Raw genomic sequence first — 24546 nt, forward strand, 5'->3', positions numbered from 1 at the left:
CAGGCCTCTCTGTCCATCACCAACTCCTGGAGCCTACCCAAACTCATGTCCATTGAGTCAGTGATGCCATCCAACCATCTCATCCTCTGTTATCCCCTTCTCCTCCTGCCCTCAATCTTTACCAGCATTAGGGTCTTTTCAAATGAGTTAGCTCTTCACATTAGGTGGCCCAAGTATTGGAGTTTCCGCTTCAACATCTGTCCTTCCAGAGAACACCTAGGACTGATCTCCTTTAGGATGGACTGGTTGGATCTGCTTGCAGTCCAAGGACTCTTCGAGTCTTCTCCAACACCACAGTTCAAAAGCATCAATTCTTCAGTGCTCAGCTTTCTTTATAGTCCAATTCTCACATATCCATGCATGACTACTAGAAAAACTGGGTGTTAGGATGTTATTTAACTTACGGGTCATTTTTATTTGGGTTTTCACTAATTTCTAGGTTTTCAAGCCTATGGCTGATGCTGCTGTGAAGATTGTGGAGAAAAACGGCTTCAGTGATAAGATTAAGGTTATCAACAAGCATTCCACTGAGGTGACGGTAGGCCCAGGTGAGAGCAGCACATCTTGTGTCGAAAGCTTTACTTGCTCTTGTGGGAGAGAGAAAAAGGTTTAGTCCAGTTCCTGGGAGAGATGCACTCAGGTAATCGCACAGAATTGCGACCTGTCCATGTGCTGGTCTGAAGATAAGCGCTTCTCTATTAGTTTATTTCTCCACTAATTAAATGAGGAATGAGTAAACCAGAGCTAATCAAGTATATGAGTGTTTATGTAAACAAATGGAACCTTTTGCTTAAGCAAGTTGAAATACTTGTCTGGCTCAATATATCTGGTTTTGAGTTTTATTAGACAGAAGCAAAACAGTTAAAGGTTGACAGTGAGAGGTTCACTTAGTTCCAGTATCCAGTCTCAGTATCCAGCGTAAGGGATTTGCCTGTGTAGCTTGGTCTTCAGGTTTTCAGAATATTTTTTATAGTCTGGAAATTTGAATCAGACTTTTGACATTTCACATGCTACTGATACTGGGAGAGCACAGTGAAAAAGATTTACAAGAGAAACTTCTAGGATGAGGTTATGGATATTAAACATGCAGTATTTTAAAAGAAGCATCTACATAAATTCAGCATTTTTCTCACATTTGAAAAGCATTTTTTAATGGAGAATCTGAAATGTGCACAAAAGAAGGGATTGATATTCCCTTTATTTATTTTTAAAGTGCTCTGTACATACAAAAGAGTGCACAGATCATCCCATTTTTAATGATTTTTTGATTTATTTATATGGCCATACCACACGGCTTGTGGGATCTTAGTTCCCTGACCACGGGTTGAACCTGGGCCCTCAGCAGTGAAAGTAGAGAGTCTTAACCACTGGCTGCCAGGGAATTTCCTATTGAGGTATAATTTATATAAAGTGGATGCACCCATTTGAAGTGCATAGTTTGAGTTTTAATAAATGTAAACACACTTGTTACCACTTCTACCATCAAGATACTAGAATGTCTCCATCATGCCCAAAGAGATTCCTCATAACCCTTTACAGGCATTCCACCGATATCTGTAGCCCTAGGCACTCACTGTCCTGCTTTCTTCATTATAGATTAGATTTGCCTTTTCTAGAATTTTGAGTGAAATTGGAGTGTATACTTTTCTGTGTCTGCTTTCTTTTCTGTAATACAGTGTTTTTGAGTTTTGTCCAGTGTTTTATGTATCAAGTGTTCATTTCTTTCTGTTAGCATTACTTCATGTGGGTACATTCCATAATCTCTTCATTCCTTTACCTGCTGATGGACATGGGTAGTTTCCTGGATGGGTCTTTTAGTTCACTGATCTTTTTTTCCACAGTGTCTGATCTGCTGTCAAGCACATCTAGTGAACTTTTCATTTCTGATACTGTATTTTTCCTCTTTAAAATTCTCTTTGATTTTTTTTTTATAACTTCTGCTGTTCTGTTTGTGTGTTCCTTTAAATAGTTAACAGATTTATATTAGCTGTTTTAACATCCTTCTATTCCACTGCCTTTCTTTGTCTTTTCTGGGTTTCTTGTATTGACTCATTTTTACCCTGGTTCTGGGTCCTGTTTTCCTTCTTTGCCTGTCTATTAATTTTTATTCACATGTTGTGTATATTGAGAGATTTACATTGCTAAGTGCTGAGTTTTGTTGTCTTCCCTTAAAAGCTTTGTCTGGCATGCATTTGGGTTTCTTGCAGATCAGTTTGATCCTTTCAAGGCTTATATGTAAGCTTTGTTGGCACAAGCTTAGAATAGCGTTAAGACAGGGTTTCTTACTTGCAGCTCTGTTGACATTGTGGGTTTAGTAATTCTTTGTTGGGAAAGTTGTTCTGTGCATGTGGAATGTTCACTCTTGGCCTCTTAACTGGTGGAAGCTCATAGCATCTTCCTCAGCACCATTTGTGCCTATCAGAAATGTCTCCAGGTATTGCCAGATGTGCCAAGTGTGGGGTGTGTGCGTGCAAAATCTCACCCTGTTGAGAACCCCTGCTCTAGGGCTGCTTCAGCTATGCTAGTATAGCGTGACCTTTCTGGGGTCTCTGCTGAGTGCCTGGGTCATGGCTGATCAAAACTAGAGTGTTGCTCAGTCCTCTGAGCTCTGACAATTGTTCAGCTTATAGCTACATGGTCATCCTTTGCCCAGCCTTCTAGAGGCTTACCCTATGTGTGTGTGTGGATATATTCAGCAAGAGACATGAAGGGAGCCTTGTGCAGATTTCCGAAGCCCTTTTCCCACGTAGCTTCCTGTCTGACTCTCTCCTTTGCAAATTCCAGCTGCCTCCACTCCCCTGAACTCGTCTCTGCTATCTCATTCAGCAAGACACTTTGCTTGGCTTCTCACTATGTGTACCAAGGTCTGGAAAATGCCTTTTGGCTGGAAGCCAGGGCAGTAGTAGGGTTCACTTTGTTTCCTGCTGTTCAGTGTCCAAAAACACTTGTTTTGTATGTTTTGCCATGTTTTCTAGTTGATGGTAGATAAGTCTGAACCCAGTTACTCCATTTTGACCCGAGGTGGAGAACTTGTGCCATGTCACTTACTCTGTGCCCTGTCCTGTACCACCTCCAGGCTGTGTGTTGTTCACACACTCAGCTTTCTTAATATCTTTCTATGTAGTGATTTTAACCTCAATAATGAAATAATTATGTAATTATATATTTAATGTTTCTGTCGCCACACGGCGGAAGCATCTTAAGCTCATGGACTGTGTGATCTTACTAATCATTCCATTCCATGACTTGGCACAGGGCCTGACATATGGACGAATTAAGTCATATTTGTTTAGTGAGTAGACTGTCAACTTTGCTTGGTCCTTAACCCCTGGTAAATGGGAAACACTGCAACTTTGATACTGCCACAGTTCAGGCCTTCTGAAAACTCTCTTCCCAGGCCTCAGGGACATCTCCCAGTCTTCGTTCTCCTTCACAGCTTCCTTCCTACTCCCAAAATGCTTATCTCTAAGCTTCTGTTCTGAGCTCTTTTAAAAAACAGCTTCTGGGTTTGTTACCTGTTCCCCTGAGATGGATTACGCATCAAGATGTGTAGCAGCCAACTTGGGGAGGCATTTATTCGTCCATCTAGTCATTTGGTGAAAACGTCTGAGGCCCCTGGAGTAACTGCCCCCTCTCAGGCTCCCCCTGCACGTCTGTCCCTTTCTACAGAAGCATTCACAGGCTCTCAGGAAGTATTTCTTGAAATCCATTGGATCATAAAGCTCTGTTTTTGAAGCAGATTTGGACAGTAAATCATTTTAAGTTGCATAATGGGCTTAAAAAGTATTCAGAAGGTAGAATTGGCAGGGCTTGGTGATTGATTGGGATATAGGGTGACAAAGAGGGAGGGTTCAAGCATTTAGCTGACGTTTGTTGACTGTTTTGGGGTGCTGCTAGGCATTGTTCTAGACCCTGAGGTGCAGGGGTCGCCAGGCCAGCCAGGGTACCATCCCGGAGCTGGCCAGTGATGCCCATGTTTCAGGACTGTGTGATTGGTGGTGCCATTCATTGAGCAGAAACATTGGACAGAGAAGCAGGTGTGTGCGAGGGGGGTGGTCAGCTTAGTTTGGGACAGTGTATTTCACTTGCAGTCTCCCTTGATATCAGAGGATGGGCAGTGACTTGGAGAGTGGTCTGTGTGCCAGGAGATAGAAGTTTCTTCTCAGCCTCTTTTCATGTCGTGCTGCCTTTGAACACACATGTACTTTATAGGAACTGGACAGGCTTACCTTTGTTATCTAATTACCACCACCATTCGAAGCAGATCTCGTGACCAACCCCTCTTTTACAGATGAGGTGACTGATGGTCAGGACTGAAGGTTTAAGGTTAGAAAGTGGGATCCAGGCCCAGGACTCTATGACTCAAGGCTCATGCTCTATCTGCTACACTTGCCTTTGAACTCTTAGACTGTTCTTTTCTTGCATCACCCGTCCTTGTCCTCTGTGTAGGGAAGATGAGTGGGCTTTGTCAAATTATAATTTATGAGCCATTAGGAGTATTTACAGTTAATTCTCCGTGATGAATACCCCTTCCAAAGTCAGTTTTGTTTCGACTCATTAAAAATTGTAATTGTAGAAGTAAAATTACATTGTATTATGGAGGTTTAAAAAGTAGAAAAGCAGAAAGACCTTCCATAATCCTGCTATCCAAAAAAACTGTTATTTAGGGGATTGTTTGGCAGCAAGAAACTAACTTGATTCAGGGGGATTTAGTATAAGGAACTGGGTCCTCTGAATTCTGGATCTCTGTTGTATCTTTGGGTATCGATGGAATCAACCTCTCTCTTACTTTGATTTTCTCTCCTCTGCAGCCTAGAAATATTTGAAGTACCAGCATTCAGTCTTTGCTTTTCATATCATTTTTGATAATTTAATAGTTAATAGTTTAATTGTTTGTATCTCTCCAATTTGCTAATAAGAATGAAAACATTTTCGTATAGTTGATTGATTTGCTTTCTATTTTGAATTGTCTGTATTTTTACCTGGTGTTCTTTTGGAATGTTTGTAGGTTTTTTGTTTGTTTTTTTAAAATCAGTTTTACAAGCCCCTTGCAATATTAAATAGAAAAACTGAAAGAGTAGTACAGTGAACACCTATGTTCTCTTAAGCAAGACTTAATCAGTTCTTAGCATTTTGACATATACATGTATACTAAGGTGGATTTTACTTTTTTCTGAACTGTTGGAAAGTCAGTTGCAGACATGATGACACTTCTAAACACTTTAGCATATATGTGTGCTTTCAGTTATAATGACCTGTTAACCTTTTTTTTTTTTTACATATTTGTTGTAAATATTTGCTCTAATCTGTTGCTTGCTTCTGACTCTTCCCTTGTGTTTCTCAGATGGTGACATGCCGTGCCGTGCCAACATCCTGATCACGGAGCTGTTTGACACGGAACTGATTGGGGAGGGAGCCCTGCCCTCCTATGAGCATGCACACGGGCACCTGGTGCAGGTAGGCGACTGACAGCCTCCCTCAGGCAAATTGCTGTGACCTCACACGGCTCTCGTCTCTGCGCAGTGCTCTGCACAGCCCCGGCCCCTCTCCGTATCCCCTAGGGCACCTTTTGATTCTTACCAGATTTTGGTTCTCCTCAGTCATGACTTCCTCTTGAATGCTGAGTCTTAGTAGGCTAGAGTCAAAAGACTAGAAACTATCTTCAGATTCAGTTCAACAAGCATTCTCACACTGTGTGTAAGGTCTTCTAGCATCCAGGGAGAAGTGTAAGACGTCCTTCTTGCTTCTAAGATCCACACCAGTCAGCACTGGTAAGGACTTGATGGGCCCAGTGGAGAGGTAGGCAGAAGCACTGCTGATGTTTGGTTTAAGGCCAGTGGAAACAGTCAAGGGTCAGGACAGAGACGAGGGCCTGCGTGGAGAGGGTGGAATCTGGGAAGGCACTGAGGAAAAGGAGAGATGTCCCAGGCAGAGGACCTGTTTATTGGGTCAGTGAGAACACCAGTCTGCGGTGCTTGTGAGCTCACAGTGGAGAATGGGTAGAGAATAGAAGGCCTTGAATGCCAGGCTGTTGATAACCTTGAGTGGTGATAGCCTTTGACAGTTGTTTTGAGAAGGGAAAGATATGCTGAGCATGTTAGTTCAGAGATGTTGGCCTTGTTTTTTTATGAACATAAACGGGGAGGTAGAGACTGAGGCAGAAGCCAGCTGGGGAGGTATGTGTGTCTGCTGCTTCTGCTGACACCTGCCCCGTGGGCACCGTTCTCATGAGCCTGGACCTGTCTCAGCCTGGAACTCTCTGTGGGGGTGCTTAAAATTAATGCCCCTGAAGAGAGGAATGAGGCTCCTCCCAAGGCAGTTGGGACCAGAGTTCACATTGCTCACGTGGTCAGCATGTAAGGTACTTACTCTGCAGATTCCCATACTGTGAGATGTCTCATCATTTCCAAAATACAAAATTCTGTGTTTGAAATTATTTTTTCTCTACATTAAAGCCATCAATTAGATGAATCCCTGAAATAGAGAACAAGGATATTTAGAGTTATGTTAATGTTGTCCAGTTTGTCTTTCTCTGATTCGTCTCATGATTAAAAGGTTCACTAGCAGCTATCCTCAGCTTTCTCTCCCAGTTGGCCCATAGCGGCCAGGTATTTGCTGTCCACTCTAATCATTGTCCCCATCTGCCCAACCTGAACTTGAAGGAGCTATGGCATCATGGTCTCCAGTACCTTGTCCCTTTTCCGGGAGGACATTGGAGGTCATGAAACTGGGGTACTGGGGCATCTGACAGTCCATGTGGTGTTGCAGTGGCCCAGGAATTGGTCTCAGAAGACACCTTTATTGGTGCCTTCATTTTGCTGGACACTTTTTAGGGTACCAAGAAAATGAGGGTGAGCTCCTGGCAAGGCAAATAAGTGGGCAGGTGGTCACAGTACGGCTTGAGGTCCGTTCTGATGGTGTGTGGTGGGGTGAGGTCTTGCCCACCCTGGTGGGGGAAGGTGGGGAGACCCCTAGTGCTTGGTGTGTAGAGGGTGTCAGATGAATGTGTTGGAGGATTGGAGGGAAACTGGATGAGGGGCTGTAGCCACAGCCAAGTCGGCAGTTCCCAGTGAGGCCAGGTCAGGTCGGTTGAGGATGGACACTTGTCTGCTGGGCTGTGCCATAAGAAAGTTCTAGTGTTTGGGTGAGAGCTGCACTGAAGGGAAGCTCTGAACCTGGTGCTAGGATTTCTGTTTAACAGGAAGACTTAGACTCTTTCTTCAAAGTCTGTGTGGGAGTTAATCAGCATGACAATTAAGGTTTATTTTTGAAATATTCAAGAGTGTCAGGTAACTAGGAACTTAGCTGACATAAATCATCTTAGATATAATGTGTGTCCTTTATGCAGTCTAATTTCTTACCCAAGGGCATTGGGCTGAAAACAGTTCACTGTCCTAATAGTGATAAGGCATTAGATGTTACTAAACTTGCCTCATATTAGGGAATAAATCTCTTTTGCTCAATGGGAATTACTGTGGGTCAGTGTAACTGGTTATTTTTTTGTTCTTTTGTTTTGCTTTTTGAATATAAACTTAGGCAAATTGTGAAGCAGTGCCTCACAAAGCAACTGTCTATGCACAACTGGTAGAGTCCAGGAGGATGTGGTCGTGGAATAAGCTGTTTCCCATCCGTGTTCAGACCAGCCATGGAGAGCAGGTCATCATCCCCCCCTTGGAACTGGAGAGGTGCCCTGGCGCGCCCTCTGTCTGCGACATTCAGCTAAACCAGGTGTCACCCGCTGACTTCACCATCCTCAGCGACGTGCTGCCTATGTTCAGGTACCAAGGAGCCACCCAGGGTCATGGCGCTTGGAGACACTTGGTGAAATTGGGTCTTTGGCAGTCGTTTTTGTGTTCATTTTGACATCAGGAGTCCATTGCAAACAAGTCTCATTGCAGCAGGTGAGGTCACCATAAAAGCTTAAAAATTGACTGTGTGAGCTTAAAATCTGCCTCAGTTCCCAAATGTTCTTCCACAGTGTGGACTTCAGCAAGCAAGTCAGTAGCTCAGCAGCCTGCCATAGCAGGCAGTTTGAACCGCTGGTGTCTGGCCAAGCTCAGGTGGTTCTCTCCTGGTGGGACATTGAAATGGACCCTGAGGGGAAGATCAAGTGCACCATGGCCCCCTTCTGGGCACATTCGAACCCAGAGGAGCTCCAGGTAAGAGGCAGGAGCTGAACACATTTTCATGGAAATCAGGAAGTTGTCATCCACTTTTGGTCCTTTGAAAGGAGCATGTTGAGTCTTAGATTCAGAAGCATTTAGAGACAGAAGGGACTGAGTTCATGGTCAGTACCAGTGGTCACAGTGAACCACAGGGTAGCTTTTGTGTGCTGGCTCTTCTGTGTCTTGGGAAAGCTACTGTTAGGCCTGGCCCCTAGAGTAATCCCAGGGCACCTCAGATTAGCTTGCAGTAGAGAACTACTCTGGGAGATACAAACTCAGGGAGATAGTGAAGGACAGAGGAGCCTGGCGTGCTGCAGTCCTCGGGGTTGCAAAGAATCAGACACGACTTAGCAACTGAACAGCAGAGAACAGCAGCCTGTCTACAGCCTCATTTTCTGTGACCTTAAAATCTACCTCCTTCAGCTCGATGGAAAGTGGGGAGGATGTGATGTACAGAAAATGAAATACATATTTTATTCTTCTTTAATGTGTGGAAAGCTGTTCAGCCTCACTCATAAGAACCATGCAGATTTAAAATGCAGTGAAATACCATTTTTCACCTGTTAGTGAATAAAGTTCAAAGTCTGCAGACTGTTGATGGAGCTGTGGGGCAGAGCAGGAAAGTGATGGTCAGAGCGTCACAGAGTACAGTGAGACCCACAGTGTGGCAGGATGGAAAGTGACGCCACTTCTAAATATTTAGGCTCTGGTTGGATCTGCCTGTGTGTAGCATGGCATGTGTACCAGGATGCTCACTACAGCCCTGCTCTGATGGAAAAGACTGGAACAGCCTAGAGGCCACCAGCAGGGACCAGCTAAGTCAGTTCTCCTGCATGCTCAGAGGGCAAGGTGGCTCTCTGCACTGGTGTGGAACTGTCTCGAGGATAGATCAAGTGAAACAATGAGAGGTACAGAATAGTGCATATGGTGCGATTGTGGGAAAATAATGTATGTGTTTCTGAATGTATATGTGTGGTGTGTGTATATGAGGGTATCTTTGGAGGAATTCACAGAAATTTGTAAAAAAGTTTGCTTCTGGGAAGGGGGCTGAAGGTTAGGGGTGGAAAGGAAGCTTACTTTTCACTCCATGAACCTTTTATCTTGAATTTTCTCTCATGTGCATGTTATCCACGCCTCTATACACATTGGAGCTTCCCAGGTGGCACTAGTGGTAAATAGTCCACTTGCCAGTGCAGGAGACACAACAGACTTGAGTTTGATCCCTGGGTCAGGAAGATCCCCTGGAGTAGGAAGTGGCAACCCATGTCAATATCCTTGCCTGGAAAATACCATGGACAGAGAAGCCTGGTGGGTAGCAGTCCCTGGGGCTGCAAAGAGTCGGAGATGACTGAGCACTGTGTACTCAGGGAGGAGAGTGGGAAAGGTGCTTCAGGGCCAGGAATCCAGTCTTCCCTCCACCTGGGAGGCCGTGGGACCAGCCTCTGTGTATTCTGATTTCAGTTACCGCTTGCTAGGCACTGGCTTTACCTTGATTGCTCAGCTGATGGTTCTGGGTGTACACATGGTGACTTCATGGAAGGCCTTAGCATCTCCCCAAGTTCCTGAGTTACTGCTTAGGCCACAGGGTCATGACTGGTACAGGATTTCAGTCAGTCCTCCTGGCTCCTTGAGCTGCCCCAGCTCGACTCTTCACAGCCTCAGTCCACTGCAGGCTGAGAGAGAGAGAGAGAGAAGAGAGAGAGAGAGAAAGTGTGTGTGTGTGTGTGTCTGTGTCTGTGTCTGTCTGTCTGTCTGTCTGGTACAGGTTGGGGCGGGGAAGAATTCTCCCACAGAATTCAGATTGCCACTGGGCTTCTTTCTTCTTCTCTAGCATAAGAATTTCATAAAAATGTTAATAATTCTCATTTACATATCTTCAGAGTGTTCCTATGTATAGTTTCTCCCTGAATCCTCATATAAGACCCCTTGGGTAACCACAGAGAGCCTGGCCTGGTGAGGGGAGCAGGACCTCATGTCTAGGTAACGGTGGTGGGTGCTTTTCCCCAGGTCTCCTGGCTGTGGGGCTTGTGTCTCCCTCTGCCAGTGGTGACTTTGGGACTGTTAGAAGAGCTGCTAATGAATCTCCCTCATGACTTCACTGAGCTGCCCTTGATCAGCCTCAGACAGTGGCTTCTGTCACAGCTCTGTAGCATTCGAACCTGGGGGTCTGGTGTGTGGGAAGGACATGGTGACAGGGAAGTATCACCGGGGCCGGGGAGGGGTCGGGGAAGGCATAGTAAAGGATGAATAACAAGTTTTAGAGAATCTTTTTTTCCCCCTCCTTGTTACTGTTTATTATCCCCAGAGTGTATCTGGTTAGATTTGATTCCTAACTTTTACCTTCAGGGGTTTCCCTTGTGGCTCAGCTCATAAAGAATCCACCTGCAATGTGGGAGACCTGGGTTCCATCCCTGGGTTGGGAAGATCCCCTGGAGAAAGGAAAGGCTACCCAGTCCGGTTTTCTGGCCTGGAGAATTCCAGAATTCCATGGACTGTATAGTCCATGGGGTTGCAAAAAGTCAGACATGACTGAGCGGGTTTCACTTTCACTTTTACCTTCAAATAGACGTCTTAGAGAGATAGGAATGGCATTCACCGGACTTTAAGTTAAATTCGAGACCGGGTAGGATAGAATGTTTTAACTGAGGGAAAAAAAAAACACAACAAGAGAGTTGTGAGTTAAGTTTGATTTGAAGCCAAGTAGGGATTATAGCCTCTAAGATAGCTCTGAGGAGCTGCTCTGAAAGAGGAGGAGGAGTGTGTGTGTGTGTGAAGATCAGTATATATGTGATTTTAACGAAAGGGAGATACTTGCAGTTAAGTACACATGCTGGCAGAAGGTTGTTGCCAGTCATCAGGTGCAGGTATCTCTGTTAATGAATTTAGTGCTTTTCTAGATATGAGAAGATACAAGAATTTGGGTTCATAAGATTTTCTGAAAATATCTAACTATCTGAAGCCGTGTTCTTCGAGTTTTTCCCAGAGCACTGACTCTCTCATTCCTGATTGCCACCCTAAACTCCTTTCAGGATATGTTGAAAGTCAGGGACTACAGTGGCTAGTGACTTCATTCTTATAGAACCAGTGGTGAACAAACAATATTTAGTTGCTAAATGCCCTCCTGAGAAGTGATGCTGGCTCTTTTTCCAATTTTTTATTTTGAAAAGTTTGAATCCATAAAATAAGTGAAAATGAACATCAGTATGCCCACTATTTAAATTTACCAGTTGTTAATGTCGAAGAGTTGACTCACTGGAAAAGACCCTGATGCTGGGAGGGATTGAGGGCAGGAGGAGAAGGGGACGACAGAGGATAAGATGGCTGGATGGCATCACTGACTCAATGGACACGAGTTTGAGTAAACTCTGGGAGTTGGTGATGGACAGAGAGGCCTGGCGTTCTGCGATTCATGGGGTCGCAAAGAGTCGGACATGACTGAGTGACGGAACTGAATGTTTACCATATTTGTATTCTTTCTCCATCCTTCCAACTCCACCCCTCCCCCCCCCCCCCCACACACAGTGCAGGGGCTGGAGTCCCCTCATCTGAGCCCACCTTGAAGACCACTGCTGTCAGCTACATTCTGTCTTCCTAAAGCCCACAGCGTTCATGAAGTTTTCGGGCCTTTAGCTTCTCTGACTTGAAAATTTTCTTCCTTATCTCTTTGGCCACAATAACTACGTGTAGTTCACACAGTGGTCCCTCAGCAAATTGATTTCTGGCTTGGGTTTTGGCCCCTGGATTTGATGCATTGCTCTTGTTGCAGCTTGGTGACAACTGGTTCTCTTCCTGTTTCAGTGGCGGGACCACTGGATGCAGTGTGTGTACTTCCTGCCACAGGAGGAGCCTGTTGTCCAGGGCTCAGCCCTCTGCCTGGTAGCGCACCATGACGACTACTGTGTGTGGTACAGCCTCCAGAAGACCAGGTGTGCCTCCGGCCTTGTGGAGTGGGACACTAGGCTTGTGATATTGTGGGTTCATGTAAATTCCCTCTACGGACCCTGTAAGAGGTGTGAGTGGGCACATTTGTATCTGAACCAAATAAGGGCAAAAGTTTGTGGCTGGGTCCCTGTTTGTGTGTACTGAGAGGAGGCTACCCTGGTGGTAGGACCCCCATTTGGGGCAGAAGTATATATAAGTCTTGAATTGGAGGGCCTCCGACCTCTAAGGCCCACTCAAGAGCCAGTGCCTAGACTCATGTCCCCTGGAGGACCATGGACGTGTCCCCTGCCCACCTTGATTTCCCTGGTGTAGGTCCCCGTGCTGTGCCGTCATGCTTGCCATTGCCTAGCAGGTCCTCATCTTATATTTGTTCATTTTCTGGTCCAGTCCCGAAAAGAATGGGAGAGTCCACCCAGTGCGCCCTGTGTGTGACTGCCAGGCTCACCTGCTCTGGAACCGGCCTCGGTTTGGAGAGATCAATGATCGGAACAGAACTGATCAGTACATCCAGGCCCTGAGGACAGTAAGTGTCCAACCCTTTGGGTGGTCACAGGCCAGAAGGGGTTTGTCCTGTGGACCCCAGCCGACTGCTCACTTATGATCAGTTGTTTTGTCTTCTGTGCTCTCCTGTCTGTCCACGAGTGGCTTCAACTGGCTCCTACTGGGTGGGTGTTTGAGCTGAGGCTAGGAGCTTGTTTCTGGATCAGTAGTGACTTGTTCTCTGCTCTTCTATGGGAGCCTCTCCCTAGCCCTTGCTATTGTCCCTCTGGACACTTTGCCTTTATGGTCACCAGCAATTCCTTTGGTGATCCTTGCAGGTTCAGCCACCCCACATTATTCTTCTCATTTGCTGTTTTCTTTCTAAATTTTCTAGATTGTAAATCTGGTCATGTAGCTTTTCTGAAAAACCTTTGCTCCCTGCTGTGTATAGAAGGGATCTCTCAGCCTGGGGACCACACACAAGGTTTGGATAGAGGGTCTCTGGACCCCTTAGAGTTGTATGCAGAAATATGTGTGCATGTATGCACATGCCTGCATTTGGGGGAGTGGGGAAGGAGGATCCCAGACATTCTGAGTTTCTCTCAGAGGGATCTGTGACTCACAAAGGCATCCCTGATTTGAGGAGTCATTCGACATGCCTGTGGCTATCTGTGCTGTGACTTAACAGGGAAGAGGCCTGTGGTCATGCACTGGGCAGGTGGCCTCTGATAAACAGGGCAGGCCTTCAGTGGGGCCTTCTAGGATGGCTTGAGGAGAGTCTCCTGACAGTCGGGTTGAGTGGGGAGAGGTGAGGCAGAGGGTGTGTTGGAGGGTGAGTTGGTTGCCACTGGGGCCTGGGAGGCACGTATGACTGTTGTTGGGGCACAGGAAGATGCAACCAGGCCATGTGGGCGTTGGAGTGAGGAGGAGATGGGATTGAATGATCACAGAGTAGGTTAGGGGGTCAGATGGAAAATGTGCCTGTCAGTTTGTCAACAGGAATTTTCTCAACACTGTAAGAAAATCTGTGCTGAGGTTGCTCTTTTCCTGCAGGTGCTGAAGCCAGACAGTGTCTGCCTGTGCGTCAGTGATGGCAGTCTGCTCTCCATGCTGGCCCATCACCTTGGGGCAGAGCAGGTACTGGCCGTGTGCCTTCTGCCAGCTTCCTGATGACGCTCTTTAGTCACAGTTTTGTGACTAAAACTCTTTGCAGGTGCAGCTGCCACATACGTTGTGGGTGTGCTTGGGTTGGTGTCTGAGGGGTTGTTGCCTCATGTGCAGGCAGGAGTCAGGCTATAGCTGTTGCCATGTAGCTGCAGCTCCTGAGTTTGAATCCGGGGTCAGCACAGAATGTTGTACTATCCAGGGGGATTGTGAGCACAGATGTAGTTGGTTAGGTATTGTCCTTTGCTTTGGAGTTGCTTTTCATGTGGGATTGTGGTTTCCCAACCAGGGATGGCACCCATACCCCCTGCATCGGAAGTGTGGAGTGTTAACCCCTGGACCACCAGCGAAGTCCCTGGAGTTGCATTTTAATCTGTATTTACTTTCTCTGTTGAGTGCATCTCTTACAACTAATAGCATGATATTCTCTTTAGGTATTTACAATAGAGAATTCAGCAGCTTCTCATAGACTGATGAAAAAAGTAAGTGATAATTGTTGTTATTGAAATAATGTGGGGACCTGTGGGGCTTGCCTTCCTGAGTCTGGGATCAATTGCTTTGAATCAGTGTCAGTGTCAGTGCCGAGGGAACTGGGGGGAGTAGCAGCTGCCAGTTACTCTCTCGTGACTCCTGAGTCGAGAGCTGGCCTGAAAGTCTTCTGGAGCTGTTGTTGAATAGCAGCGAGCAAAGTTTAGATTCTACTTTGTGTTTTGTGGCTGAAGAAGTGTAGGCTTTTCTCCTCACTTCACTTAAAACCAAAAAACCAAAACTCCTTGCAGTGACAGAACTGAAGTTATTGTTTCTGGGACACCAGCACCCAGGGAGTCGCTGCTCACAAGCTGTCCTGACTGCTTGGTTCTGTGCTGGTGTTTCACATCCTGGCCAGTGACGGGTTTTAATTTCCTTTTGAAGGATAACCCACCCGACCACGACTACAAGCCTACTTCTGAGCCTTGTCAGTGTGCCTGCAAGAGACATTTCTGTTGCTCTTAAGACATTTTGCTCATGATGTCACCTGCAGTCTGTAGGAGGCCCTTGGGGGGGAGAAGTTCAGCAGAGCAGCTGAAAGTGGTGCTCTGGAATCGTTTGGCCAGAGAACTGCACACAGATAAAGCAACTCTGAGTTGTGTTCTTTTTCTCAACAAAACCAACACTTTTGTTTTCCCTCTAAGATCTTCAAGGCCAACCACTTAGAAGACAAAATTAATATAATAGAGAAACGGCCTGAATTATTAACACCTGCAGACTTGGGGGGTAAAAAGGTGAGTTGAGAGTGCTGTGCATTTGCTCTAGAAAGCACGGCTCTGAGATGGCCTGACTGCCTCCTTCTCTGGGTCTCACCATGGGTCCCCCACTGTTGAGGGTGTGATGAGGTTCACAGAGATGCTTGATGAATGAATACTTGTATTGCTCTCCAATCGCTGCTCCTTATAGCGAGAGCAGAATGGCTGTGCTGGGATGGGCAGAGACACATAGTATCCCCTCCCTTTTTCCGTCATAGCACTGCTCCTGAACCCAGGCTGGTAGTGAGAACCCCGAGTCCCAACCACTAGGCCACCAGGGAACTCCTGAGATTCTTTCTGAAGCACATTCCTTCTCGTATTAAACCCTGATTAAAGCTTTTAGTGATCCCCTCTTGCCTCCAAGGCATAGTTCAGTCTCCTTTTCCTGTTATCAGCTACCCTTGGGTGACCTGGCTCCTCTCCACTGCTCTGGCCTCATCCTTTACTGTCCTACCCCACCTGCTCGTCTGGCTAGCTCCCAGAAGGGCCTTGCTCTCATTGTCATTCACACCCCTGCTTTGGCCTCTGCCCATACCTCTGCCTGGACTCCCCGCTCTTTTGCTTTTCTGTCTCCTGTTCATGCATTTATTCTTCTGATCAACAAACTTTCACTGACGTCTGCTGTGGGCCAGGCACTGTGTTGGGAATACTGTGCCGCCAGTGTCCCCACTTCTCTGGTCTCCAAGCCTGGTGAGGGAGACGGACTAGTGCTGATAATAAATTGTCAGGATAAAGCTTTGAGTAGGATTTCCAGAATGCCATCCTGGAAGCTCTTCCTGAAGCCCTTACTTCTAGGGTCCCACTGTGAGCCCCTTCCTTGTTTCTGTCAGAGCTTACCGCACTCTGAGGACGGCACCCAGCCTCGTGTGCTCCCCTCTTTCACCCTGCACTCCTGAGGGCAGGGCTCGTGTCTCTTTCTCATCTTTGTATCCTCAAGGGTAGGTGCAGGCCTTGATGTGCGTGTGGACTGACTGACTGACTAAGTGGGTGAGTGAATGAAAGAATGAATGTGCCTGTGAAACTTGTCCTTTACTCCTCAGCTGAATCCTTCTGATAACCTGGGCCTGCTTCTCTCTGATCGGCAGGTTTCTCTCCTCCTGGGTGAGCCGTTCTTCACCACCAGCCTGCTTCCATGGCACAACCTGTACTTCTGGTATGTGCGGACTGCTGTGGACCAACACCTGGGGCCTGGCGCTGTGGTGATGCCCCAGGCCGCCTCACTGCACGTGGTGGTCGTGGAGTTCAGGGTAGGCCACCCAGAGGTTTTCTTGGCAGGGGGTGAGGGGTTGTTTTCTTGTGTGGACCTTGGATGCAGATGGAGCACCTAGGGTCTTCATGGTTTGAACCTCTGTTTTTCTGTATCAGCACACCGCAGGGCTGAATAGAAGAGGCTCGCCTTTGTAAAAATGAAGTAATTTGGCACATGAAATGGAAATGGCTGTGTGTTTTCATTTTACAATTACGGCTTATCAGGATAATTTTAAAATATAAATTGAGAGTTTCAGGAGACAAGCTGTGCAGCTTGCTCTGCTCTCATTAAGGGCTGAGGCTCCAGTTGTTAAAAGTGTTTTGAGATGGGCGAGTCAGCTTTCCTATGCAAGAAAAATGGAAAAGCTTCATTTTCATTTTCTCATCAAAGCAGAACCATAGTCACAAAGTCATTTTGGGAAAGGTATTTTTTATTAAAAGGATTTTTAAATGCTTTTAACCTAAAATATAGAGTGAACTTCATTTGATGTTTCTTTGATAAGGATGGCTTTATCCATTGGTAGCTTAGTGGTTCTGTCACTTACTTTTTGGCCATTTCTTCTGTGTTACGTATTTACTTGACCAGATTTCCATGGGAATTCTGGTTTTCATGGCCAGTGAGGGACTATGGAGAATGATGCTGTTCCCAGGCATATGTCCAAGAGACAGAGGACACTGACTTGACTGGCTTGAGTGACCTCTGGTCTTCTAGGATCCTGTTGTCCTCACACTCTCTTATGGGCACAGAGGCTCAAAAAGTGGTTGACAGAGTTCTTCCCAATGAATCAGTGTCAGGATGAACAGGGAGGGGTTAGAGAGCCTGTCTTAGTAGCTCTGGTCAGCTGTCCCTCAGTGAGATGGCTTGGGATCCTGAGAGGCTTTGCAGGTCTGAGGAACCATCCTGGGTCTTTGGTGTCTTTGGGTCCCTTCAACTGTGGGCGTCTCTTCCAGGCCCGTGGGAGCAGCAAGATGTGCCTCAGGTTTGGAGTTGGGGCAGCCCCAGCCTCTTAGCCTTCCTACTCCTGTCACCACACTTGCGTGTGCCTGAGTGGGCGCCGACATCTGTGTGCTGTCCCACAGAACCATGGCCATGCCTGCCCACCACCCCCATTGGGTGGGTGTGGGTGTTGGCATGCCCTGGCATGTGGGTGTCAATGAAGGCTGTACCTTCCTTTCAGGACCTGTGGCGGATCCGGAGCCCCTGTGGTGACTGTGAAGGCTTCGATGTGCACATCATGGATGACATGATTAAGGTATGCAGGGCCGCAGCTCCCGCCACAGTGTTCCATCCACACTCCATCGGGCCACAGGCTTCTGAAGGGGATGTCTGGCTTCCATGGAGGGACCTGGGTTGGGCAATGTGGGCAGTATGCAGAGAGCTCCTCTGTTGGGGGCAGCAGAAGCAGGCATACCTGTTCTACTTGGTTCACCGTGAGCATGAACCTGAGAGCCACTGCGTCTCCAAGTCTGGCTGGTGTTAGGCCATTCTCAGCCTGGGGCTGTAACACCTGAATCAGAATTTTGGGCTGGGGCCCGTCTGTCACCAGACCACTAGAACCACTCCTGCCAGTGTCAGCAGCTAGTTCTTTTTTGGGATGGCCTCTCTAGAAGGCGATTTAGGCAAACTTCTGAGCCAGCTGTTTTCATTTTGGGGACTCCATTTCAGGGGAAGGTGCTTGAGGATGGAGGTGGGTGGGATGTAGAAGGAGGGTTCCTGCAGGGTTATCTGTACATTAGCAGGGGATCCAGTCAGCCACCACGGTCTGCAGCTCCCAGAAACGAGGGCAGTCATGAAAGTGCCAACGATACATGACCAGGATAGATGTGAAGAGTCACGAACCCCGTGAGAAGGGCAGGACAGAGAGCACCATCACATTTTTATGTATTAAGAAAATTCACACATGCAATAACTAAATGGAAAGTACAAAGTATATACAACATTTAAAAATTTTTTTAATTATTAAAAAAATTACACATACAGTGAAAAAGGGGTGAAGTAGCAGACACCAAAATGTTAGTTCTGTGATGGGAAGTGGTTAGTTTTTCCTCCCTTTTGCTTCTTTCTGTTTACATTTTCTACAGTGGTTGTGGATTCCTTGTGTAAACATTTTTTAAGTAAAACAAGTCCAGTGGACATTTGCAGTTTTTCATCTTACCTGCCTGCCCACAGCAGATCATTGACTGTACCATGCTCCTGGGAACATCACACACTCTAGCTCCCTCTGGCCACTTCTCAGGCTCCTTCCTGGATTCCTCCCCTCTTCTTATCCCCTGAGGTGTCCTGTGTTCTAGGGCTCCCCTAGGTCCCTGCCCAGACCCCTGTGGCTGTCTCCATTCTCTATTTACTGGCCAATTGCCTCCTCTCTCCTGAGCTCTGACCAAATAGCTGAGAGCAGTGACTCCACTGAGATGTCTGCAGGCGTTCCTACCCGCTGCCTCCAGAATCCACCTGCTCCTCCTCCGCCCCTAGTCTGGCCCCTCCAAGTGCTGCTGTCCTAGACCCGCTGTCACGTCATACCTGCCGGCAGGGCTCAGGGCCCCGGCAACCTCCCAGACAAGCCTTCGCCTTCTCATTCAGCTGGTTGTTGGGTTCCATAACCACCAGGTCCTCTGTGAACAAGTTTTATTTCCCCACTATTACTTGTCTGGGCCACTTGTATCTCGTGTCTGACCGTATACCCTGCTGCTTCTCCCGTCAGCCTTTCTCCACAGGGAGCTTAAGTGAATCTGTAGATCTGAAGTCTGGCCCTGTCTGTCCTCTGCAGGAAAACCCTGAGCCCCCACCTTCACCCCTGCAGCCAGCCCCCGCCACTCTGCTGGCTGCACTCTGCTCTCTGACTATTCCCTGCTGGGCTGTGTGCAGTCTGCTCTTTGCTGCCAGCTCCTGGGTAACCTTCAAGAGGCAGCCTAGAGGTCTCCCTTCCGGGCAGCTTTCCTGCCCAGCCCTGTTCTTAGCCGGTCAGTGTCCCCTGGACACTGCAGTTGTTCCCCAATTGTCTCCTTCTAGACTGGTAGCCTTGTAGGGTGGTGATCTGGCAGCTGTAGTGATCAGTAAGGGTCACTGAATGGGCAAGTGTCCAAGTGATGGGTGATTTCACCAGTGTAGGCCGTTAGTCAAGGTAGCTTGTGAGATGGGCAGTGGCTTTGAATTTTAAAAGGCAGAAAATGAAGCTGAGTGCCTTGCTGAGGAGATTGCTTGTGAGTGGTGCCAGAAGCCAGCTGGTCTGGCGGGGCGCCTGTGGTCTTTTATGGGGGTCCACTTGCCCCACATGACCATGGCAGTTACTGTGAGGTACCAGGGCCATGGCAGTTAGCGACCACTGGCATAGATAAACTCTGGAGATGGAGACAGGAGCCCCTTGTTTCCTGGCCACCTGGCTCTATCTCTGCAGACCCCCGCCTTTTCTTCCCTTCTCAGCGTGCACTGGACTTCAGGGAGAGCAAGGAGGCCGAGCCCCACCCGCTGTGGGAATACCCGTGCCACAGCCTCTCTGAGCCCCAGCAGATCTTGACCTTTGATTTTCGGCAGCCAGTCCCCCTGCAGCCTGTCCATGCTGAGGGCACCATCGAGCTGAGAAGGTGAGCGGAGGCTCCAGTGTCGGGGAGTGAGGAAGGAAGTGGCAGGGCTTGCTTTCTAATAGTTATTGCCTGAATGGCTATAAGCGCTTACTTTGGCCACTTTCATGTAGGTGGGATGGCTGTCCTTGTCTCAGCCTTGCCCTTCTTCAAGTGGCCCTGAAATGTGTGGGGGTCCCCATAGCTTCTGGGTAGGGGAAAGAGCCAGAGTGGGCTTGCTCATCCTCCCATATCTGAGGCTCCCTTTGAGCTCAGTGGCATGTTACACACAGCTACAGAGAAATGTGAGTTCGGTTGCTATGGTTACCCATTGGACCATATTCTTTCCTGAACCCTCCTGGGAATTGAAGCAGCTTAAGAACTGGCAGGGGCTATCATCTTGCTACATGGTCAGGCCCATCCAGCTCCAGCTCCCTTCACGGGGAGGGGCGTCTGCTTCCTGGAGGAAGCCACCTCTTGTAACTGGGTGGAGGCCATGAGCCTAGAGCCCCTTGGGGCTCCTCTGACAAGGAGGAGGAAGGCAGCTGCTTGTCTGTGCCTGCTGCCCAGAGTTATCTGGGAGCGATCTAGACTTCGATGCCTGGACTGCTCTCTCAGCCTCCTGGGCCAACCTTTCCATGATCTCAGGCGGAGGAGGCCAGGCTGGCAGCCAGCTGGCCCTGCCCCAGGATTACTCTGAATACTTGGCCAGACTGTGGGGAGTGAGTGGGCACTTTGGTTGCTCAGTAAGAAGGCCACTTTTACTGAGTGGCCTTCATTCAGTCTTAGGAGTCTCCTGACAGGGCAGGATGGAAGTAGGGAGGATGAGTAGTTTCTGAAAAGCAGAGGGCAGCCATGGCCATGCCAGTCTTTCGTGCAGCTGTTTGTTTCTGGTCCCTTTCCACCCCCCATCCCATCTCTAGGCCCGGGAAGAGCCACGGAGCTGTCCTGTGGATGGAATACCACCTGACCCCGGACAGCACAGTCAGCACCGGCCTCCTGAAGCTTGCAGAGGACAAGGTAGTGCTGTGTGCACAGGTCCCTGAGGAGGCGGACCCTGAGAGCAGGTGTCATCATGCCAATCTTGTGTGCTCTGGGTATTCCGGGTAGTGACTTCTCAGTGGTCCTGGGTCATCCAGCTCCGAACAGCAGTTTCTCACTGCAAGCTGCCTGGGCTGGAGGCTTGCCAGGAGGGGGCTGGCTGGGACATCAGAAGCCCTCACTGCCTTCTTGCTGCTTTCTCTGCAGGGGGACTGTTGCTGGAACCCCCACTGTAAGCAGGCCGTGTACTTCTTCAACACCACACTCGACCCCAGAGTGCCGCTGGGCGGCCCGCAGACCGTCACCTACACTGTGGAGTTCCACCCCGACACTGGAGACGTCACCATGGATTTCACACTCTCAGATGCCCTGGACCGTGGGTGCTGATCCTCACTTGTTGAGAAATAAAGTGGAAGAGGGCTCTGGGCTCTGAATGGTGGCTTTCTGTGGAGAAAAGTGAAGGCACCTTGCCTTTTAGGACCCATCTTGGCCTCGGGGATTGGAGGAGACCACTTTCTATTTTGTGTTTTTGCTCTGCTGGCTCCTTGCTCCAGATATGGCAGGAAGTGGGGATTACTTTGGAACTGAGAAGGGGCCAAGGAGCCCACCCGCAGTGGTTTTTAAAGTGCTCAGAGAGCTTCATGGCCACAGTGTCCCTCCTACTCTCCCTGGGAGGGAGCCAGGGCTGACTGGGCCAGGCGGGTCTGCTACTCTCCTGGAGCTGGGCCAGCCTGGCCTTGCGCTCTGGGTACCTTTGAGTCCACCTGCCCACTCCAGCTCAGAGAGGCTCCTATGGGCAGAGTTACTGATGTGGCTAGGCTCTGGGTCTTGAAGACCCTGGTAGAGCCAAACTGAGAACCAAGTTCAGACTCTTTTTGTTTGCTAGGTAATGGCCCCAGTCCACATTTGTAAGGGTTTGGCCTCCGTGTGCAGCAGCAGCAGGTGACCAAGACCAGCACCTGGACACCAGGCTGCTCTTCTGAAGTCAGGGCAGAGGCTGTCCCAGAGCAGTTCAGACGCAGATCCAGGCTACCAGCCGGCAGGAGGAGGGAGCCTGAAGGTACAGCCCTTTCCCACGTGCCCCCCTTCTTGCAAAAGGACCTCATCCCCCAGCAGTCTGGGCAGATGGGTAGTAGTGCAGACACCCCAACTTCGCCTTGCCAGAGGACAGGGAGTCCCAAGGGGGCCCAGCCTGGCTTCTTCTCACACACAAGGCCCTGTTCTGCTATTTACTCTAGTTCCAGAGGGAGTGAGTAAGAGAACCCATGTGGCCTGGTTTTTGAGTGGTTCAGGGCTGACTCAGGCTGTGCTTATCCCATGGGGAAGGTCAGGAAAGGTAGGCCCTGCACGGCGGTCTCCCCATAGCCCCGCCTGGCCGCCTAGCCTGCTGGAGTCAGAGCAGGGCCCAGACCAGCTTTTCACTCAAATAAGTGCAGAACACCAGCCTTGAGCCTCACAGTTTTATTTTTTTTTCCTCATCATCCATCCTTCTTTTCAGCACCAGTAAAGGAAAAAAAAAACACTTCTCTTTTCAAAATACTTTATCAGGTGTAAAGATTGTTTTTCTTCTAGGGAAGAATCGTTTGGATAATATATTTGATAACATTTTTACCAAAACCTTAGGTGTGCTTACCATAGAAAACCCCTAATGTCCCATGAGGATACAATACAGAAAAAAATACAGAAATTAAAAAAGTGTTTTTTTTTTTTTCTTTTTTAAAACAGTATTTCTAAATTTCAGCAAGTTAATACAATAGTTAAAAAGCATCAAGGTTAATACCCATACTTAAAACTGAAGGTGGTTTGGACAGATGAAGTGACCGTTTTTCTCTGAATCTGACCTCTGCCTCCTGGCTTCTGTGGAGGAGGCTGGCCCGGGGCAGGTGCAGGGCCTTGGGGATTTAGGTGACACCTGTCCGTCCTTCCAGGCCTAGATGCCACAGAAACATCTGAGATGTTCCTTTTTTAAAAATCGAAGTGGAAAAGTCTGGCTTGTACACAGCCCTGGGGGTGCACAGGTTTGATGAAACTCGTGGCTGAGCGATGGCGGCCTCAGCACTGAAGCCCCAGAGGGCGGCGCAAGGGGAGTGGGGAGGCAGGCAGGCCCTTCTCTGGAGACCAGGCAGGCTGGGCAGAGGCGACTGTGTTAGGACGGGAGAATGACTGAGGCACAGGGAGGTATGACTTGCCTAAGGCCGCCCCATGTGTAGGGAGAGAAGCATGTGCCCCGTGCCCTGGCTCCCCTCCAGCTGCCCCGGGAGGCCAGCAGCCCCTCTGAGGGCTGGAAGCTGTGCTGGAGTCACTCCACTTCAGGAGCCAGGCCCTGCCCCCGCGGCTCTCCTGGGCACACAGCTGGCTCACAGTCTGGGGCCTTGGCTCAGGCCCAGACGTCTGGGTATCACATCTACCCTGTCGAGCTCCACCTGCGAGCAGATTTCTGGCCGCTCCTAGGATTGGAGGCCTCTGACCCAGGGAAGCCTAGCCAGGGCCCCAGGAGCCATGGCCCTGGAGGAGGGGTGCACTGGAGAGCCAGGGAGGACTGTACCCTGGATGGTGATCTGCTCTCTTGGCTTGATTTGGGGGTGGGCTGGGGGCCTGGCCAGGGGAGTGCTCCAGGCAGTGAAGCCCTCTGCCTAGCTGCTGCCCTGGCCAGGGGGCTTCAGACCAGCCCACACCACCTTGAGTGCAGCTCTTGGGAGTCCCCCTCCAGCGCAGGGCCTGGCCTCTGACTTTGCCCCTCTTGGTCCCTCTTGCAGCTCAGTGGGTGACAAGGCACAGCGTCAGCATATTGGCACCAGGAGGCTCCAGGTAGCAGACTCCTGGTACGTCCCCAGCCTCGTTGGGCAAAACTGGCTTCAAGCCAGGTGGCACGTTGGTTGGGGAGCTGTGAGGAGGGGAGACCAGTTGGGGGTTGTTAGTAACCCCCTGAATTGGAGGGGCCTTGCACCTGGAAATAGACAAAACCCTCCCTGTGTGACGGGGTGGGGGGCGTCCCCAGGTGTGTTTAAAAAGGCAGGTGGGCAGAGGCAGTGCTGCCATGGGATGAGGAGCTATGGGCTTCCCCCGCAGGCTCTGCCACGCTGTGCACAGGTACCCGGGGCTGGCCCTGGCTGCGTGGTGGCAGACTGGATGCCTGTGCACCTGAACACCAACCAGTACTGCTCCCTGCGGGGGACGAGCGGTGGCCATCGACCTTGCCACCCCCAGCCTGCACACTGGTGAGGTGACTGGCTGCCCTGTGCCTTGACCCCCAAGTCCCTTCATCCAGGGCTAGGGTCACTGTGGAGGATGGGCCTAGGAGGACAGAGCCGCAGCCCCCCCCCCCACCCTGATGCAGGGGGACGGTTCCTGAGCTCAGCCAGCACACGGATGGAGACAGTCACCAAGGGAGGATTGGTCCTGAACCAGAAGGGTGTCCAGAGGGGAGACAGGATCAGGCAGAAAGAGAATGTTGGTTCTGACAGAACAGAAGCTACAAATCTTACCATTTTCAAAACCAGAAGTCCCCCTCCCCCCTTAAACCGTGAGTGGCCCTTCTTCCTGTAAAAAAAAAAAAAAGGATGCTGTCTCCTTAGAATCCTGTCTGTGGCTCCATGGCCCACGTTGGAGTCTCCAAGGGAGGCCCTGGGCTCTGCTGTGCCGGGGGAAGGGAGCCCCTTTCAGGAAGA

The 24546-nt window shown here is 49.0% G+C and overlaps 1 protein-coding gene across 3 annotated transcripts in view; it reads left to right on the forward strand.

The window, feature by feature from the left end:
- PRMT7 (protein arginine methyltransferase 7) overlaps window positions 1-22580 on the forward strand; it is a 43764-nt gene extending 21184 nt beyond the window's left edge. For 2 of the 3 annotated variants that reach the window (XM_065925612.1, XM_065925613.1), the window contains exons 5-18: window positions 440-548; window positions 5345-5457; window positions 7537-7778; window positions 7979-8159; window positions 11964-12091; window positions 12495-12630; window positions 13641-13724; window positions 14186-14233; window positions 14924-15013; window positions 16120-16281; window positions 17461-17535; window positions 19701-19861; window positions 20761-20857; window positions 21086-22580. In XM_065925612.1, coding sequence (XP_065781684.1) covers window positions 440-548; window positions 5345-5457; window positions 7537-7778; window positions 7979-8159; window positions 11964-12091; window positions 12495-12630; window positions 13641-13724; window positions 14186-14233; window positions 14924-15013; window positions 16120-16281; window positions 17461-17535; window positions 19701-19861; window positions 20761-20857; window positions 21086-21265 — 1806 coding nt within the window. In that variant the 3' untranslated portion in view covers window positions 21266-22580. The remainder of the gene's footprint in view (window positions 1-439; window positions 549-5344; window positions 5458-7536; window positions 7779-7978; window positions 8160-11963; window positions 12092-12494; window positions 12631-13640; window positions 13725-14185; window positions 14234-14923; window positions 15014-16119; window positions 16282-17460; window positions 17536-19700; window positions 19862-20760; window positions 20858-21085) is intronic. The other variant, XM_065925611.1, reaches the window with a different exon arrangement.
- The last annotated feature ends 1966 nt before the right edge of the window (window positions 22581-24546 follow it).

Source organism: Muntiacus reevesi, chromosome 2 (genome assembly GCF_963930625.1).
Source record: "Muntiacus reevesi chromosome 2, mMunRee1.1, whole genome shotgun sequence".
Classification (NCBI taxonomy): domain Eukaryota; kingdom Metazoa; phylum Chordata; class Mammalia; order Artiodactyla; family Cervidae; genus Muntiacus; species Muntiacus reevesi.